Source organism: Pezoporus wallicus, unplaced genomic scaffold (genome assembly GCF_028554395.1).
Source record: "Pezoporus wallicus isolate ANWC-B61680 ecotype Strahan unplaced genomic scaffold, APGP_CSIRO_Pwel_v1 contig_5967, whole genome shotgun sequence".
Lineage (NCBI taxonomy): Eukaryota > Metazoa > Chordata > Aves > Psittaciformes > Psittacidae > Pezoporus > Pezoporus wallicus.
The window spans coordinates 3,944,558-3,964,942 of record NW_026639377.1 but is presented as its reverse complement, the minus strand read 5'-3'; the positions used below and the strand labels follow the sequence as shown (position 1 = coordinate 3,964,942).

General features: G+C 41.1%; 1 protein-coding gene across 5 annotated transcripts in view; it reads right to left on the bottom strand.

The window, feature by feature from the left end:
- ANO1 (anoctamin 1) overlaps positions 1 to 20,385 on the bottom strand; it is an 82,860-nt gene that overhangs the window by 12,103 nt on the left and 50,372 nt on the right. For 2 of the 5 annotated variants that reach the window (XM_057414379.1, XM_057414381.1), the window contains 9 exons: positions 17,161 to 17,225; positions 16,459 to 16,593; positions 15,087 to 15,247; positions 11,327 to 11,409; positions 9,329 to 9,340; positions 8,473 to 8,544; positions 5,139 to 5,213; positions 3,171 to 3,372; positions 358 to 469 (listed from right to left, as the gene is read on the bottom strand). In XM_057414379.1, coding sequence (XP_057270362.1) covers positions 358 to 469; positions 3,171 to 3,372; positions 5,139 to 5,213; positions 8,473 to 8,544; positions 9,329 to 9,340; positions 11,327 to 11,409; positions 15,087 to 15,247; positions 16,459 to 16,593; positions 17,161 to 17,225 — 917 coding nt within the window. Of the gene's footprint in view, positions 1 to 357; positions 470 to 3,170; positions 3,373 to 5,138; positions 5,214 to 6,474; positions 6,553 to 8,472; positions 8,545 to 9,328; positions 9,341 to 11,326; positions 11,410 to 15,086; positions 15,248 to 16,458; positions 16,594 to 17,160; positions 17,226 to 20,385 lie in introns of all 5 variants that reach the window. The other 3 variants (XM_057414380.1, XM_057414382.1, XM_057414383.1) reach the window with 2 other exon arrangements.

Here is a 20,385-nt window from a genome sequence, read left to right as displayed (position 1 = left end):
GCACCATCCCTGGAGACACTCAAGGCCAAGCTGGATGTTTTTCTGGGCAACCTGATCTAGTTGAAGATGTCTCTGCTTATTGCATGGGGGTTGGAGTAGATGAGCTTTGAAGGTCCCTTCCAACCCAAACTATTCTATGAATCTTTTCTATGGTTATCTTAATAAATGGCTTTAACAAATTTGAAACTGCAGAGTACAAAGTCTGTGCATTATCCCATGAGACTGAAGAGGTTTGGGGTCAATACTGAGGCATGCTTAAGCCAGATTTACTTTACTGTCTGATTATGGTCTTAGCTCAGCAGCAGCTGTCTCATAAGCAACGAGTGGAAACAAGGAACAGCATTTAGCATAACTCACCGGCCTTTGAAGAAAGCAACATAGAAGATGGGTGTGTAGGCATTGACGAACTTCAGGAGGAAAGCCTTAAAAATCAGCCGCTCTTCAAAATTCTTGTCAGTTTTTGGCACCTCTGGAACAAGGTGAAATACGTAAGAAATGTTAAGGAATTAATCCTACCTGGAACATTTAAAGATCTTATAAAGGTGGGCTTTGGAAAACATGAGTCATCTTTTCATAGAATCATAGAATAGTTAGGGCTGAAAAGGACCTTAAGTCCTAGTTCCAACACCCCTGCCATGGGCAGGGACACCTTACACTAAACCATATCACCCAAAGCCTCTTCCAGCCTGGTCTTGAACACTGCCAGGGATGGAGCATTCACAACCTCCCTGGGCAACCTGTTCCAGTGCCTCACCACCCTCACAGTAAAAAACTTCTTCCTTATATCCAACCTAAACTTCTCCTGTTTAAGTTTGAAACCATTACCTCTTGTCCTAGCACTACAGTCCCTAATGAAGAGTCCCTCCCCAGCATCCCTATAGGCCCCCTTCAGATACTGGAAGGCTGCTATGAGGTCTCCACGCAGCCTTCTCTTCTCCAGGCTGAACAGCCCCAACTTCCTCAGCCTATCTTCATACGGGAGGTGCTCCAGTCCCCTGATCATCCTCGTGGCCCTCCTCTGGACTTGTTCCAATAGCTCCATGTCCTTTTTATGTTGAGGACACCAGAACTGCACACAATACTCCAGGTGAGGTCTCACAAGAGCAGAGCAGAGGGGCAGGAACACCTCCTTCGAGCTACTGGTCACACTCCTTTTGATGCAGCCCAGGATACGGTTGGCTTTCTGGGCTGCAAGCACATACTGCCTGCTCATGTTCATTTTCTCATCAACCAACACCCCCATCTCCTTCTCCGCAGGGCTGCTCTGAATCTCTTCTCTGCCCAACCTGTAGCTGTGCCTGGGATTGCTCCGACCCAGGTGTATGACCTTGCACTTGGCATGGTTAAACTTCATGAGGTTGGCATCAGCCCACCACACAAGTGTGTCAAGGTCCCTCTGGATGGCATTCCTTCCCTCCAGCGTATCAACCGAACCACACAGCTTGGTGTCTTTGGCAAACTTGCTGAGGGCGCACTCAATCCCACTGTCCATGTCACCAACAAAGATATTGAACAAGACCGGACCCAACACCGATCCCTGAGGGACACCACTCGTTACTGGTCTCCAGCTGGACATTGAGCCATTGACCACAACTCTTTGTGTGCAGCCATCCAGCCAGTTCTTTATCCACTGAGTGCTCCACCTATCAAATTGATGTCTCTCCCATTTAGAGACAAGGATGTCGTGTGGGACAGTCTCAAAGGCTTTACACAAGTCCAGGTAGATGACGTCAACTGCTCTACCCCTGTCCATCAGTTCTGTAGCCCCATCATAGAAGACCACCAAATTGGTCAGGCAGGATTTCCCCTTAGTGAAGCCATGCTGGCTGTCACCAACCACCTTGTTGTCTTTCATGTTCCTTAGCATGCCTTCCAGGAGAACCTGCTCCAAGATTTCACCAGGCACGGAGGTGAGACTCACTGGTCTGTAATTCCCTGGGTCATCCATTTTCCCCTTCTTGAAAATGGGGGTTATATTTCCCTTTTTCCAATCGTCGGGAACTTCACCTCTCTGCCATGATTTCTCAAATATGATGGACAGTGGCTTAGCGACTTCATACACCAGCTAAAAAAAAAAGCTGTTTATCTTTGTTTAGCTTTAGCTTTTAAACAAAGGGGTATATATTTGATAGAATCAGAAAACAGTTTGAGTTGGAATGGACCTTAAAGCTCATTGAGTTCCAACCTCCTGCCACAGGCAGGGACACCTTCCGCTAGACCAGGTTGCTCCAAGCCCTGTCCAATCTGCCCTTGAACACTGCCAGGGATGGGGCCGCCACAGCTTCTCTGGGCAACCTGTGCCAGCGCCTCACCACCCTCACAGGGAAGAACTTCTGCCTTGTATCTATGTATGAAGAGTCCCTCTTCAGCATCCTTGTAGACCCCCTTCAGATATTGGAAGGCTTCTCTTCTCCATGTCCTGATGTTGAGGACACCAGAACTGCACACAGGGCTGCAAGTGGGTTCTCACGAGAGCAGAGTAGAGGGGCAGGATCACCTCCTTCGATCTGCTGGTCACACTAAATAATTTGTGGCAATATATATACACACACACATAAATGCAATATGGCCACACTGAGTGGTCAATCATGGAATCATAGAATGGTTTGGGTTAGAAAGGACCTTAAGATCATCTAGTTCCAACCTCCTGACTTCTGAAGATATCACCATTCAGATGCATTACAACAGTAATCCCAATTTCATTCCACATCTGGCTGACCTCCATGACAAACGTTTGCAGATGGACAAGAACTTACCTGAAAAAATTTCTGACCCTTTTGTCACTGATGCTTGTTGGAAATTATTCAGAATTTTTTTTCCTACTGTGTGTGGGTTTTTTGCACCATACAATTTTGCCTCTCACAACATGTTTTATGCCAATTAAAAAATGGCAGAAGATTTAAAGAACAGTTGTGTGATAGAGAAGAGGGAAGCTCAATATTAGATACAGGAATTTCTGCTGCTACCTGTAACTGGGTTAGCATTACCACTGCTGAAAAACACCCTTGACAAATGAAGTCAAATCTATGTGCCTTTTGCTATTTGTAAGTAGCTGGTTAGAATTTAGCCCCACATTTGAATTTCCTGAGTTTGCTCATCACTTTGAGGTGCATCATTTGTCATTTGGGTCCTCTCGCTCGAGCAAACATCAGTTGAGGATTTAAACCTACCAATCTGAGTGAGCCACCTCGCAATGCAGCCATATACTTCATCCAGGATGATGATGACAACCAAGTTGATAATGACGGCAGTGGCAGTGACAGTGACCCGAACACTGGAGCGGCCCGAGGGAGTTGAACTGATTGCCAGCGCTGCTGCAGTCGAGATCCTATATATGATGACTCCAAACACGATAGCGAACGTCAGCCCTACCTACAAGTAAGAAAAGCATAGCCTCTTATGAAAGATTTAACTATAAATACTTTGGGACTTAGTGGTGACCTTAAAAATGGGGTCTCTGGGCCAAGTCCCCCAGTTCTGCATGAAGGCTCCCAGCCACTTTGATGAACTGTGGGAGAATACCCTCTTTTGCTAGAAATTTGATCATCACATGGAAAAAATGATACAAGGATGGCATAATCACATGCAAAGGGATATTTTATTTTTTTTTTTCCCCAAAAAAGCCCTAAAGGTAAACTGCTTTGAATCATAGAATCACAGAGTGGTTTGGGTTGGAAGGGACCTTAAAGCTCATCCAATTCCAACCCCTTGCCATGGGCAGGGACACCTTCCACTAGACCAGGGACCAGGCTGCTTCAAGCCCTGTCAAACCTGACCTTGAACACTCCCAGGGATGCAGCATTCACAACTTCCTTGGGCAACCTATACTTGCTGATATTAAAAGTATTAGTGGGCTTCCTTTCAGCCCTAACAGCAACAGCATAGATCCATTGGATTTGCTGAATTATAAAATCAAGCCAGCGTTGAAGCAGAGAGGAGTATTTCAGCTTAAATCTGCACATAAGCCGTCAAATATCCTACTCAAGCTCACTATGCTGTCATAATCCCAAACTGAAATTCAATCTGATGAATCAACACACATCTTGGGAATGTAAAGGTATACAAAATCTTACTCAACTCTTCTTTGCTTAAATAGATGAATAATTTTAAAATGTGATTCTTATAAAGTCCAAATTCTTCAACTGGGGTTACCAGATTTACTGCAGTTCCATTCTCTGAAAATACAATTACAAAAAAATAACCCAATCTCAAAAAAATTAAATTAACTGAGTTGGTCTGGAATAGTCTACCTTTAGAAAGGGCTTAAGCTTTTCTATGCATCTGCCAATGCAGATGCATAGACCAATGTGTTCTATGTCTTTAATTATTATTTCTTCAAAATTTGTTTTAAATGCTGATGCTTTATCAGCAAATGGAAGAAGGCTCTTCTCATCCTTCTTGCACCTTTTTCCTCAGTGCTGTCTTTGCAATCCTGTTGTTTGTGATATGCTATAACCACAAATTTGACTGATTTATTAAAGATCCTTGCAATCAGGATTGCAATTGGCAACATCAATTTTTGCTTCTGTGACCCCATTTTTCATAGAATCCCAGACTGGTTTGCATTGGAAGAGACCTTAAAGCTCATCCAGTCCCAACCCTCTGCCACAGGCAGGGACACCTTCCACTAGACCAGGCTGACTCAAGCCCCGTCCGACCTCGCCTTGAACGCTGCCAGGGATGGGGCAGCCACAGCTTCTCTGGGCAACCTGTGCCAGTGCCTCACCACCCTCACAGGGAAGAGCTTCTGCCTAAGATCTCATTTGAATCTCGCCTATCAGGATAAACCCATTCCCCCTTGTCCTGTCCCTACAGGCTCTTGTCGAAAGCTCCTCTCCAGCATTCTTGTAGACTCCTTTTAGCTACTGGAAAACTGCTATAAATGTCTCCCTGGAGACATTTGTCCCCTACCCTATTTAGGTATTCTTATTTATTACTGGAAAGAGATGGAAAAGTATAAATTCCAACTCTTGAAAAGATTTTTAGATTCTAAAACACTAAAACGGTTGAATTTTTTTTCTCTGAGGAAAAGCCACAGAGAACCACATTAGTCTCAAAGTCTGTCATGGTTTCCATCTCTTCTGTTCTATACAATGAGTCAGTAACAAAAATTACAGATTTTACTGAGTGATGCTTACCATGAAGATAATGCCAACAAAATTGGTTAAATAGGCTGGAAAACGATCCTTCCATGTCAGCTTTTCTTTATCTGTCTAAAATGGAAGGGGGGGGGGGGGGGGGGGAAAGGGTACGTTTAATAAAGACAAAATGTGATTTTGCACACATGACAAAAACAGAGAGGGGGAAGAACAGGCTGCAAATACTCAATCAGTTAGAAAATGCAGACACAGTGTTTACAGTTACAATTCCAGCCAGGCAAATTGTTTACCCTGTATCTAGGTTCAAATTGGCCAAAAGCCTGCCCCAGGAGTATAAATAAACTAGATTTTCTGTATACTTTTTGAGGGAAACTTGAAAATAGGCTGTCAGAAACCATGAAGTAAGGTTTCTCTTACTGTTAAATATTTTCTTTTCCCTTCCCTAGAAAAATCCTCCTTCTTCCTCTTTCACTCCCCAGTTAATATTTGCAGCTTTGCAGTTGCACAACTGGTTCCGCTGAAATATGGAATCATGGAATCCCAGACTGGTTTGGGTTGGAAGGGATCTTCCAGCTCATCCAGTTCCAACCCCCTGCCACATGCAGGGACACCTTCCACTAGACCAGGTTGCTCCAAGCCCCATCCAGCCTGGCCTGGAACACTGCCAGGGATGGGGCAGCCACAGCTTCTCTGGGCAAAGGCTAGCTGCTGCTGAATAACTCCAAGGTGAAGACACAGTTGGCAGGGAAGACCTTGTTAGGGTGTGAGGTAGTTCCCTCAAGACGAGTGATTTTTGACTACCTGACTACCCACATGGGATTCAATGGACCATGCCAATAGTATTAAGATGCATGCATATTAATAACTCTTTATAGGATACCCTAAATCTGGTCAACCAGCCACTGCCTGATTTGGCTATGAAAATGTCATTTACAACAGTACTGGTCATCTAGAGTCTTTCATAAACTTTGATGCCAGGAATTGCTTCTAAACACCAGAAAATAAGCAGTGAAAGGAACATCAGGAAGCCGATGCACACATTACAACAAACATCAAAATATGACTCCAGTCCTACTTTTATTACATGCACATTGTCTCAGGAAAGTGCAAGCAACTCTTCCAACACACAGCCCATGCTCCACTGCAAAATGTAATGTCAGTCCAGGATGTAAATCTAAGATTAGCCATGCAGTGCCATTCCCAGTGCATAGAAACAGTGTCCCAAAGAGTGCTGAAGAAACAAGGGGAGGGAGGGGAAGAAACCAAGAACTGAATGTGAATATTAAACAAGGTTTAACAGCCAAAACCAAATTGATATGTGTCTTCCATAATTACTCATAATTTGAGTTTCTTCATAAGTTTGAATAAAAAGAACCAATTTCACCCCAGCCATGACTGTCTTAACTCTTTGTCTCCATTTGTTTGCTGTCTCTTCTGGAAAATATCGGTGCTTCTGATGGCAGCCAAAGGAAACAAAAACAGGGTTGGGCAATATAGCATTACAAAGCACTGTTAAATTGATCTCCATAGTCTCTACTGACTCAGCATATGTAGCAGTTTAGCCAGAAGTGAATGGTCTATTAGTTTGTTTAAGGCTCTGTGTTTCAGCTTTCAGTTAATAAAACAAACACCACCAAAAGACAAACTTGTGCCCCAACTCCTAGGGTAGATCAAGCGATCCTGCAAAGAATATTCCCTTTTTAATTTTGGATTCTGCCCTTCTTTTACCCTGATGATGTATAAAGAATGTCCAAAAAGTTTTTCTTTTTCTTTTTTTTTTTTGTTCTTTAATTGGACTTCTCTTGAAAAATATAAGCAGTTTCTTGTTTAGCTTTAGATATTTCTCTTTAAGATTTCCACACTGTCTTACAGCCATTGGATTTGAACTTTAACAGTCTAGATCCCAATGCAAGATAATTACCAAGTCTTTCAGAAAAACCTCCCTTTCTCACGTTTCCCAAATTAGTAACATCCACATCGAACACAGCCCAAAGAGCTATAAATAGTCTGGTTAAAGGAAAAAAAAAAAGGAGAAAATCCTCTTTTAATTGCTCAGCTTTCGTACTCCACTATGTGGAGGCCACCATTTTGTCTGATTATCCTACAGCCGTCCACATCTAAGTTCTGAATTCTTAATATACCAAAAAGTACAGTGAGTCGCAGGTTTTTAGCGGACATATCTGTATTTAAATATGGCTTAGCCAGCAGATAAGAGGGCAGCAACCCAAATTCCTTCCCTTCTGCAAGAGATTTTAAAGTAGTGGTGCAAGTAAGGCATCCTATAGATCAACGGGAGCATTCCACCAATAGCTTTGTAGAATTTCTTAAGAGAGGCACAACTGTACTCAAGTACCATGACAAAGAACCATGCACATTTAGTTTAACGCCAGTCCAATCTATATATTCTGTCTTTTAAAGCATGTTTCATGTTAATGTGGTTATTGCAGTTGTATTTTCATAGGTTTTTCATAAAAATCCCAGTTTAGTGCATGATTCCATGCTGCTATGTCATTGCCAACAGATACAAAAGAGTAATTTCTGCCAGCAGGTTTTCTTTATTGCTGGAGCTTTTACTTCTCTTCTTCAAAATGTAGTCATACAAATGGCTGAATTCGTGCAGTGAAGGGGGAATAACCTCTGGTAAGGTGGAAACCAGGATGTAGGGAGAAAAGGAGCTTTTCCACATGGGTGAGCTGCTGACAGACAGTAAGAGGGAAGAAATTACAGCCTCAGTGAAAGCTGCTTATAGGGACTATGCTGTCTGTTGGTGAGATGCAAGCGCTCCTGAGGTGAGCAGCAGCACCTTTTCCACAGTAAAGAACAAGTTAAAAGCATAAAGTGAGCGCTACCTTATTCAGTGGGATAAAATGGAAGTAACGTTTTGTAAAAGGAAGAAAGTTATTATCATCAAAGCTGGAATGTGGCAAGGAAATTGGTGTTAATACTCTTTATAAATGCTCTAGTAATGTTTTATATACAACCAAAGTCTAGCAAGACAGAGAACTTTCCCTCAGAGGCTTTAGCTACTGAGACCAGCACAGAATGATGTGTTTTGTTACAGGTTTCTCAAACTTGATTCATTAGCCTGAAAGGAGCACCCCTTCAGTCAGACTCAGTTAGTTTCCCTAAGCCACAGTCTTGTATCTAATTAAAGTATTGAAGCCGTTCTAGACTTGTCAGGTCTAATCAGGTTTTGTCCACTGGTGTACATCAAGTATCCCATGTATGCTGGGACCAAATACATCTGGAACTTAAAAACAATACACAGTGACTCTGGTTGTTACCTATTTCTTAGTCTTGGGTCAGTGCCTATAAAGGAACTGCTTCTTTTTCAGTCTTTTCTAAGTGAAACAGATGAATGTTTTTACCATACCTCTTTATGTTTGTGTTCTTTTCTCAGTGATTTTTCTAAAACTTTAGCTTCATACTCCGCTCTTGGATGATCCTGTGAAATAAATCATATTTAATAAAAAGCAAAACTTATTTACTTTTTATAGCAGATGGATATGAACTGTTTGGCAAGTCATTTTCTTGGCGATTTCCAAGTTTTCTAACTTAATTCCAGTTCCCTCGGTATGCCATTCACAGCTCTAGAGCAGCAACTACAGAATGATTTGGACTCACTACCACACACCTAGTTGCAATGCTATGGAGATTAAATTTAATACCTGAGAGTATAGAGCACAACCTGCAGATATCATGGTTCATATCGAGTAACATTATGATTGGATTTTAATTCTCTTTTTGATATAATTTAGAGTTTGCATGTCATTGACTGTAATTTCAGTGAGGGGAACAGTTATCTGCTGTAAGTATATAAATACTGGGCTTTGGGATCTCAGAAAATTGTCCATTTGGGGTCTTTGCCTAATCCGGTTTGGGACAGCATCCACAGATTACCCAGGGTGTTGAAGTAGAGGATGTAGGAAGCACTCAGAAGTAAGAGTCAGCCAAAAGATTCAGACAGATTCACAGATTCAGAATTCACGATAATTTTGCATTTACAAAAGACTCAGAATTCACAAGTATGCATTGGATGGGAAACAGAATGGAGTTGAAAAAAGTCTGAACAAGTGGAGAAGGGGAGGGTATAAAGGCAAAGAAATCAGTGGGAGGTCTAAAGAAAATCTGATGCTCGAAAAAGAAGAGGTGAAGATCAAAAGTTGCATTCATCAGTGGACATGTAATAAAAAAGGCAAGAGCAATTAAAAACAAAATGTTTTCCAAACCTTGACTGCCTCCTTCAGGAAACCAGAAAAAAACATGAAAAACAAGGGAAAAAAAACAAAAAAAAAAAACAAAAAAACAAGAAACAAAAATTTGATTACAGAATGTTGCAGATCATATTGGACTTACATTTTAAAAATCACATGAAACAAGCATATTTACAGTGGATGGCTAGACACTACCAGAAAATACCAGTTTACTCCTGTTCTATATTATTTAATAATATTACTGTAAGTATTGTATAGAATCCCAGACTGGTTTGTGTTGGAAGGGACCTTAAAGCTCATCCAGTCCCAACCCTCTGCTATGGGCAGGGACACCTTCCACTAGACCAGGCTGCTCCAAGCTGTGTCCAGCCTGGCCTTGAACACTGCCAGGGATGGGGCAGTCACAGCTACTCTGGGCAACCTGTGCCATGGCCTCACCACCCTCACAGGGAAGAACTTCTGCCTAAGAGCTCACCTCAGTCTCCCCTCTGTCAGGGTAAAGCCATTCCCCCTTGTCCGGTCCCTACAGGCTCTTGTAAAGGTATAAACTAGTTGTCCCTAAAAACACCAGAAGATAAGACACTTTGGGATTTTGCCTATCCTTTGAAACCCTCATTCTTCAACATATTACTAGCTAAAGTATCACCCAAATCAGCATAGGAGGGGCTTAAATTAATTGCCTAATCAATGACTTTATTATCTAGCACTGACTACACAAAATAAAGCATAAAATATACTGTATTAACAGCTGCTGGTTTTGTGGTGTAGAGCTCTGAACTCAGACATGAACGGAACAGACATCAGAAAGATACAGTTAATCCTTTCTACTTTCATTCATGCTAACAACAAGTTACCAAAAATAACAGAGCAGTATAGTATCCAAGAAATAAATCCCTATAGGCTCTCCCAGGAAAATATGTATGATCTAGCTAAGCATGCCTAAATATATTATGAAGGAGATAAACATATGAAGAGGAAATAATTCAAGAAGACAAATTCTGGGGGTGAGTGGAACAAGAACTGTGCCAGGCTTTTCAAGTTGTACAGTGTTAAACCCAGGGCTCATGAGGTTCCTAGTTTCACGTGAGCAATATTTGTTGTGTATCTATTTAGAACATCTAGAGATATGACAAGGGCAGTCATACTTCTTTTAATAATAACAACAGTAAGAAAACAGCCAGCAGCCAGCCAACAACATATGACAGGAAAATGGATGGGCTTCTACCACCTCTTAAGTGCAGTAAGTCCAGGGCAAGACTATCCTATAGTCCAGGAAAGTATCTCCTTCTTTGTAAAGTGATAACGTTAAAGACGAAAAGGTGGGATACAGCTTCTCAGCTGGCTAAGGATTTTCCCTCCTTTTCTTCTAAAACTTCATTGATTTTTAAGACTTTTTTTCCTTACAGATTCAGCTTTTTCCCCTTCATTCAATTCAGTACATGTAGTATAAACCTGGCTATGGATATTATTGTTTTTGTTTTAGCCAACACAAAAAATCCATCACCTCTGCACTGTGTTCCTCCTGTTTCCCCAAGCCCACATGTCTGGAAATATTTTCTTAGGTATTTTCCAAGTCAGGGCTTGATCCTGCATTGTTAACAGGAATTTTTCAGTGGTGTTTTTCTTTTACAGTGCTGTAACTTTATCAGCTTCAGAATGTTCATTTCTGATTTACAGCAGTGTGAGCTGAATGAGGTCCTTAACTGTTAGCACCCTGACATCAGCACAGCAGTGAGGTCTGAGCTGTATATTCCATGCTAGGCGTTACCCAACTACACACTTTAGGGTTGGATTTTATGGCTATATAATTATATTTCTATGGCTACAAGATGTACTAATCATACGCTTGCTATAAAAACCTCAAATAGTTCATGTACAGAGAATTTCCTTTCTTCTAAATGACTCAACCGCCCCAAGAGCTGTTCCCCGTGAAGCAATGTCTATCAGATCAGGGCAAGGAGCTATGGGTAACGCCACAGTGGAAGTTAAAGAGCCAGAACTGAAAGGACAAACCTCCTCCTCTTCAAACCCAGTCAGGTCCCACCTGTAGTTGAGACGCATCTGTTTTCTCTTCCAGTGTTCCATAAAGGTGGCAGCTGAAACAACAGTTTAATAATTAGTTTGACATTTTTACCACTGGGATTTGCCGTAGGAGGCATGCCAGCCACGCTCCAGATTGCCTCAGGTCTGAGGACGTGCAATATTGTGTCATATCCCACAGGTTATCTTAGTTTTTATTACTGTTTTATTCACCATTAATATCTTCTACCTAGGAAATACTGATGTGCTAGGGGCCAAACTTTGTATCTAGGTAAGCTAAAAGAAAGGGCATTTGTTACATCCACAGCTTTACGTAGAAAGATGCCTACAACTTTTCAGAGTTCTAAGAAACCCAAACTTAATGAAATATTTGTTGGTGTGACTAATGATATTGTTGGTCTTCATCTGCATATAACTCCATCTGTAAGTCCAAACAAACCTCTGTTTTATCTGTATGAAATATGAATTATATAACTAGCCTTGTACTGGTGGTACAGTTATTCCCTCAAAGACATCAAGATAAAGCATTTTGATATTGTCATAATTATATCCATCTAGTGGTCTTCATAGCATGGCTATCTCTAATCATCACACCCAAACCCAAATACTCATGACAGTGTGAAAGCTGCATGTGAGCATGCTATTAAAGAGAAAGGCTTTAAGGGTTTTTATCATTAAAACACTAATTTTCTTTTTGATGGAGAAGACTTACAGACAAGAAACCTCATTCAAGCAATTCTTGAGTCCAAATGAATGATTGAGGTCTGTATCAGTCTATCTATCTGCCCCTGATGCTAAGCAAATTTTCAGAGGACACATTTAGATGCTGGGAATACAAAACTGCTGTATAATAAGTGATTAGGGAAGAGACAAGTCTACCAAGAAATGGTGTTCCCAGAGGAGTTTCCTGCGGTGAGTATTAACAGATGTGCTCAGAAACATTCATTTCCAGAAAAAACAGAGGCAGGGAGAGGATAAGAAAGCTGAATAAAGAGGAAAGGACATCCTCATGACTGGAACCAGGCAAGGGTCATGACATTCATGTGCTTTCCGAGCAAAACTCTCTGCGCAAAACTTACAACTGAACCTCTTTACAAACGATTGGCTTCCTATAAACTGGGATGGCCCTAGCAGTGTTTTAAGAGGGTCTGTGTCATTGTCATGGACTCGCCTTCCCTCTCCCCACCACTAGCAATTCTCACACTGGGGTCTGCAACTTCGACAGTGGAAAGAGGGAAAATGAAGATGCCGTTTCTTAGTGCTACTCAAAGTCCTTCTGTAGCACAGACTTATACCAATGCAAAATGAAAAGGCTGCATCTGAAACCCAGCCAGCCCATTCCAAAAGTTCCCAGTGAACATGCCAGGTAGTGATGCCACTTTGCCAAGTCCACCTGCATCATCACATTTCATCTGGGCCCATATGCATAAGTGGAACTTAAAAATTCCCCATGGTTACTGTCCAGATGATCTTATCCAGATTCTCTGACATTTTTAATGCTGTTCAATACCAAACAGCACTGGGCCACAGTCCATGTTTAATGTTGAACTTCTGACCGGGGCTCAGTTCACTGCTATAGCTGTTTTAATGCTCGTGTGAGTGAAGTTTTCCAGGGTGTTACAATACCACCATGATACAAAGAAAGCCTGGACAAATGTTTGCTCACAATCATACCCCTGAACGCGGGCTCATTTTCTTGCTATGCGAAGGAGGAAACCCAAGTAACCTCCTCTTCCTCAACTCTTCGACTGCACATGAACCTAATAAAACTTCTCTTTATGGGCAGAGATGCTCACAAACAGCACCAGAGACTCCATGTGTGCCTATGTTTAGAGACAGATAGTTTTGATTGAGACTACTTCCTTAGAACATAAAGTGCTCATTTCATTTTTATTTTAAACCATTTAGACAGGAAATTTCCACTAACCCAATTTAAAACTATGTGGACAAAGTCCTGAATTCAAAATGACCTCTTTGAAACAACATTTGAGTTTATATGGTATTGTACCACAATAAAACTTTATGTTGACCCTGAAAAACTTGAGGGATTTCACATCCCACTCCTAAGCTCTCTCAAATATTAAGCCTGCTTCTGTATAGAGCACAGAAACTGGCTTCTGCCAATGTGCCTTACTTTGCCCAAGCATGTAAAAATAAGGATGGATGGACCCCTAGTTGTTTGCTAAGGAAAGGGAGGGAAACAGCGTTACTTTTTGAACAACAGTATTATATGCCAAGAGTCATGTGGAATTCCCTTTAACGGTAAATAAGGGAGACCAAAACCAATACTTGACTCTCTATATGGGAGAATAAGACTATTTAAAGTCTCTGACACTGCATCCTGCTTTGGGGTGTATCACATTTCTCCCTGTATGCTACACGGCAAGATGATGATCTGTAAGATAGTGATCCCTCCTCTCTTCTGTGAAGCTAGTTGAGTTCAACTTCCCAGACCCACTTCCCAGCTTTCCCTCCGAACCTGCCATGCTCCAACTCCAGAGTTCTCAAAATCCCTCTGCAGGACTCTCCTTGTTCTTTTCGTTATGGTACTTGATAATGCTGTTAGCACTTCATCATTACGTCATTATCTCAAATGGAGACCTTGATCAAAATTATGTTGAATGGTACTAAAATCAGTTCAGATGAATGGTAATGTAAGAATGGTTCCCTACATACTAGAACAAATAAAAACTCAGGCTATAGTTTTCAGATTAAATATAAGCCAAAACCAGTTATTTGCTAACTCTGTACAGGAAGGGCAAACATCATCTTGTGCTGCTCTCCCTGTCTCTGGGAATATGTGGCCAAACTGCTAAACTGGTGGAAACAACACACATTTTCCTGTTCTCTGAAGCCTCTATAGGGCTGCCAGTTACAAACACAAGTTTTGAACCCCATCCGTTTCCATTTATCTTAACAGGCCATCTTGGTCCCCAGCGAAGATGACTGGAGGCTCCTCTCCTCCAGCACCCATGCTGGAGGAACCATGCACCCCATGGGGGTCTCCTTGGGGGAGGAGAAAAGCCCTCAGTAACCATTACTGAAGACAAATATTTCATGAGAGGGTTAATATTTTTTAACCAAGCTTGACAGACATGCCAAAAAATGTTAAAGTGACATGCTCAAAGCGCAAGGGCAGACAGCATCCAGAAAAATACCTCTAATGCCACCATTCTTGCTTCATAGTCTACATGCATGATGTCTGCCTGCTTAATTGCATCTCAGAACAGACTCAGGAATCAATGTTGGTTTCTCCTGAGACTCCAAAGGCCATTACACTTCCCTGTGGAGCCCTCCCCTCAGCCCCGGAGTACATTAATGTATTTCTTCTGTAATGGTCTAAAGTGGAAGCTGGCTCTGCAAATAGGTTTGGGTTATTTATTTATATATTTGTGTTTTGGCAAGCTGTGCAATCCCGTTAATGAAATTTTGACATACCATACAGCAGTTTTATGACAGATGCCTAACAGTTTCATTTGACATTCATCTCAAGCAACTTTGTGAATTTTAGCTTTCAGTCCAGAATATAAATTTGGGGGTGACAGTTTCATGGGGAAAAAAAAAAAAAAGGAAAGAAAAAAAAATGGAAAGGAAAAAAAATTAGGAAAGACAAAAAAAAGATAAGTTATTCATATAATTAACTGCCTATAAATAAACTGCTTTATCTCTTCTGTTTCTTCCTGTTGTATTCTAAAAAATTAAAAACTTAACATGAAGGCATGTATCTTCTTACCCCAGAGAGCCATGAAGACTGAGAAGAAGACAGTTGCAGGGTTATCAAACAGATGACTTGCACGAGCAGTCGCACAAGCAGAACTCATCTTCCAGTAACTGCATGTTCTGTCACACAAGGGACACATGGTGATGTTGTTTCTCTGGTCACACATTTCCATACTGCAAAGAAGCAACAAGACAGAGAGAAAGTATGGTCATTTTGGCTCCATCTTCCATGTTCCACTGCTCTTTCTTCCTTTGCACAGCATCTGCTTCTGGTTTGTAGGCCCAGCAGATCCTACCCTCCCAGTGCTTCCCAGCTCTTGCTCCAGCAAGCGGCTCTGCTCACAACCTAGCCCATTGTAGAGGCTGAAATCCTCACACAAGGCTGCTGTCTTCCTCCATCCCCAGCCCTACTTGTTTTCCAGGGAATAGGAGAGATGCAGTATGAGATGCATAGGGCTCTATGCTCTTTACTATAGGATCTTACAGTAAAAAAAAAAAACAAATCTTGAAATTAAACATCATTCTGGTTTTGAAATACTAACTACAGCAGTAGATAAGGGACAAGAGAAGTGCTGAGGATCAAGAGTCTGGAGTTCAACCAACTTCTCTTCTGTGCACTCCATCTGTGAAACAGCAACAGCAACCCTCCCTTTGACTTTCTTCAGTTGCTGGAAGCAGTACAAAGCAATCTTAGTGAACAAAAAAAAACATCTATTTTTTGATATCCATTATCTGCTTTGTTACTCAGGGCTTATGGTTGCAGTACAAACTGTGTAATTTTCATCTTCAGCTGATGATACAAGCAGGGCAAATAATGCTAAACCATAGGGCTTTAAGAACATTATAATACAAAACTTACTAAAATGAAAAATAGTACAGATTTTGTTTATCTGATCACAGTGGCTTACTTAAGGCATATATATTCTTGATTCATCTTTATGTCATACAATGCCTTCTGCAGCATTTTATGATGGCAAGCACTAAACCCTGTCATTAGCAGTATTTTGTGGTTTGTTTTAACATAATGAACTGAGTTAGGGAAAAAAAAAAACCACCAACCACCTGCGCAACTGGCCAAGAATTATTTTTAGCACATCAATGCAAATTGCACAAGTCAATTTAACAATAAATGCTAATGATTTAAAACCATGCTGCAGCTCTGTGGCCTACTCTTAGCCCTTGAGAGTGCTCCATAGCTTGCTGCCAGCAGGAATCAGTGGACTGCAAACTCGCCATGGACAGGGACACCTTCCACTAGACCAAGTTGCTCCAAGCCCCATCCAAGCTGGCCTTGAACACTTCAGTAACAAAACATTTCTAGAGAAAGGTACCTTTGAGATTCTAGTGTCCTCTGATAATAGAACTGGTTTATTTCTTTAGTTTACCTAGGTATATTCTCATCCACTGTTGCACAGCCATACAGGAAAACGATAATCCCAACAACTGAAGCTGGAATAAGCATCTGTGTATAAACTCCCAGCCAGGCAAAATATAGTCCAATCTTCTCTCCAAAGTACTTTCTGAAACACATTTTAAAAAGAGAATTGAGAGAGATAAATATTTTCTATTTCTTAAAATATAACATGGCTAAAATTATGAATTGCAGCTGGATTAAGCATGAACAAAGTAAGAGACAGTGACCTGTGGGAATTTTTGTCTTCTCAGAGGACTTTCTTTCTCATGATGCTTGGAGTTAATCCAGCGATAGAGGCACCATGAAAGTAAATCAGTCAGACTAGTAATTTTTTCCCCTGTGTTTCTGCTGTGTAAATTGGTATCTTTGGATCTTCTGTGAGCAAATCCTCCTAAAAAAGCACCACATTTTCTTCAGAGAATCTCAGCTCTCACCATGAGCAGACAAAATTCATTAAAAATATATCCCCTGCAAGCTTCCACACTAGGTGGGATACATCAGTGTGCCTCTAAACTCACAGAAAACTCCTTTTCTCCCAGTGAATGTCTCATTCTCTGGAATCCCCCAGGGTGGCACTGAAGGCAGCATCCCTGTGGGGACACTAACACAAGCATCACCATGCACAGGTTCAGTGTTCCCCATGGAAACATGACAGGAAGGGCTGAACTCTCACCTCACCAGGTCGATTGGCTGGTACTTGTAAAAGACACCGTAGCTTGCCCACTCCTCACACAGGAGCTGTGAAACAGAAAGGCAAAAGAGAAAGCTAAAGCAATTGGACGTGAACATTTTCTCTTTTGGGCCCAGCAAACTGCGGAGCCCAGGCTGCGGATCCGGTCTTACCGCTTTGTGGTTTCAACTCATCAGCTGCCAATACACGCAGAGTGCATTAAGTATTAAAAACAAATATGCTGATTGGGCATGCTGTAATACAGTGATGAATTCGAGTACATTAAAAGGCTCTTCAGCAACTGGATTGATGGATAACTATAGCAGGGACAGGGAGAGTAGCCCTGATTTTATGATCTGCAGAAGGTATCTAGCAGAATGGATGTGAAAGATAGACATGCTTTGACTTAGAAGACAAAAAATAAAATCTAGAATGAACTGTTTTGTTTTCACTATACAAGCTAGTATATTCATCATCCATCAAGAGGTGCTGTGCAGAGGCGCCTCAAAGGCTGCATTTAGGAGGTTTTCAGCTTTAAAACTAACAGAAGACAATGATTTCCACTTATCCTTTTGGTTAGGATAGAGGCCAAGGAAAACAACGATCCCCATTAGTGATTTATAAAATTGAGTCCCTCACAAAAATAGATTCCTCTGAGACCTTCAATTTAACTTTTACTTCATAAAATACATAAATAGTGCTTCTCAGATCTGATTTTTTCTTAATTCAGTTCAGCTAACAGAGTGAACAACAAGTAAGCGTGCATACAAAAATACTAGAGAAGACAAACTGTGCTCGCTGGCCACCCAGCCATCACCTCCTCTGTGGAACAGGGGGAAAAAAAGCTTGACATCTGCTTGTGAAGTGAAGCCTCCCTTCGCTGCTTTTCTCCCTGCTTCAACACAGTGACATGAACTGGGTAGCAGGTAGTAGTTAGTTCCTAACTACTGATATTTCAGAGAGATGCTTTGATGGTCACTTCCATTTTCATTAATTCATCTAGCTACTTTTCTCAAGTGTAATAGCATAAACTGATTAGTGCTGAAGTATTCATTTTCATCAAGCATTGGGTAAAAAAAAGCAAAAGAAAAAAAGGGCAGAAAAATTCAGAGCTTGGTTATACAAGCATCCAGCAGTGTGTGAGGGCTGCACAACCAGCCCAGATGTGGAAGATACTATAACAGGGAATCAAGACCTAAACCAGTTCATAGAATCCAACACTGCTTTGTGCTGGAAGGGACCTTAAAACTCATTCAGTTCCAACCCCCTGCCACATGCAGGGACACCTTCCACTAGACCAGGTTGCTCCAAGCCCCATCCAACCTGGCCTTGAACACTGCCAGGGATGGGGCAGCCGCAGCTTCTCTGTGTAACCTGTGCCAGTGCCTCACCACTTCATAGTGAAGAGTATATTAAGATTAATCTTGTTCATAGAAGAATAGACCAAACAGGATGTTTTTGTTTCAGTCGGTAGGCTATTTTATCATGAGAAGCTTGACAGATGTCAGCCTCCTACATCTCTCCAGTGAAAAGCCACGCTGCTGCCTGGGTCCATTCCTACTTCTTGCCTTTTATCACAGAGAGGTCATGCAGCCAACAGCATTTCTAGAGCAGTTCTGCAATCCTCCTGCCAAAGCACTCACACAAACTTTCCAAGCTGAACTGCTGTGCTTCTTGTGCAAATGGATTAAATCATTCAAAGTATTACACCTTCTTTACTTTTACAGAAATACCACATCAAAATCCAAGTGGAGCGTGGATTTTGCCTTGCAAATTTTGTTTTTATTCTGTTTTAAGTTTCTTTCAACCGTATTTTCCAACAGTTTAAGGCCAGCTGCCTATGCCTGGGAAACAGTTAATAATTTGGGACACCTCAACATCCTTGTGCACTATTATTATTTATTTTTACTTCATTTTTACAAGCTAAGTTTGTGCTAGCTATGAGATTTTTTTTTGTGACCTAAACTGGTCAGGCATATCAGAAAAATGCTAAACTAAGGAGATTTTGCATCAGTGCCATGTTTTAGTTTTGTACAACATTCAAACTAAGTTTGTGCCTAAAGTACAAATAAATTCTCTCATTTATCCTGACATTTATCAGCCTGATATTCAAAGCACAGCCTCAAAGATCAGTGCACAAGCCCTAAATATTTACTTCCTTTCTATGCCTCAAATCTTGAATTTTGTTTTTGAAAAAGGCACAAGCTTGGCCTAGCACTGGATTAGATTAAAGAAAGCTTCGAGAAACCAGAAGAGATGTGCCAAAACACACCAAAAGATTATTTGAGGCAACTGGAGTCAAAAGCCAAGGTGCACATTTCCAAACACAGAGTGAACTTGTGAAATGAGTGAACTTGTGAAGTTTGAAAAGTTAGTAATAGAGATGATAACTCAGATACTTTAATAAAACATGGACTTCATCCTATTTTTGGTTGAGCAATGCGTTGCTTAATAATGAAATGACAGGTATGTGGTATTTTTATCACAAATCAATAGAGGTGGGGAGTGAAAATAAAAGTTGCTGTCTTTTGATGAGCCATTTGCACATTAAGAACCAGAAGACCTTCAATTTTGGGTACCTATTTTTATACGACCAACCTGAAGGGCTTTAGATGAGCTTTTCCTACAACCTGAATGTTCACAGCATTTCTTTGGAGATGTGACCATAAAACAAACTGTAAAGTTTCAAGTCTAAAAACCTGACATAAATGGCACCCAAATTTAGTGGCTCCTTCTGGGAGAACTGGTTATAATACCTCTACTTTAGACTGTGTGTGATGCACAGACAAAAAACCTCTCTTCTTTACAGAAGTGCGACCAGGAGTATGTAAATTCAATACTTTAATACAATTTCTACAAAATCAACATTTCTGGAAAGGGTGAAAGAATTGCTTTTTCTCACAGAAATATTACCTTCTAATAATTCCTACTCATTTTACCACAATAAATTTCTTTCAGTGTACAGACAATAAAAACACAATTTCAACCCCAGACTTAAGCCAAAAGTGATGCAATGCAGCAGTACACATCCATGGGGCAGTTCCTGGCTGAGCAGCCCACATTAAAGCTTTGCCGATAATGTCTTATTTCTGATAAATATTCAACCTTCATCTCTCCCAATAACTTTTATGCTTATGTTTTCAACTGCCACCCTTATGTCCCCACCAGTTCTGAACCTCACACTCCAGATCACAGCACATTAATTCAGCAGAGGTTGCAGTGTTGAGC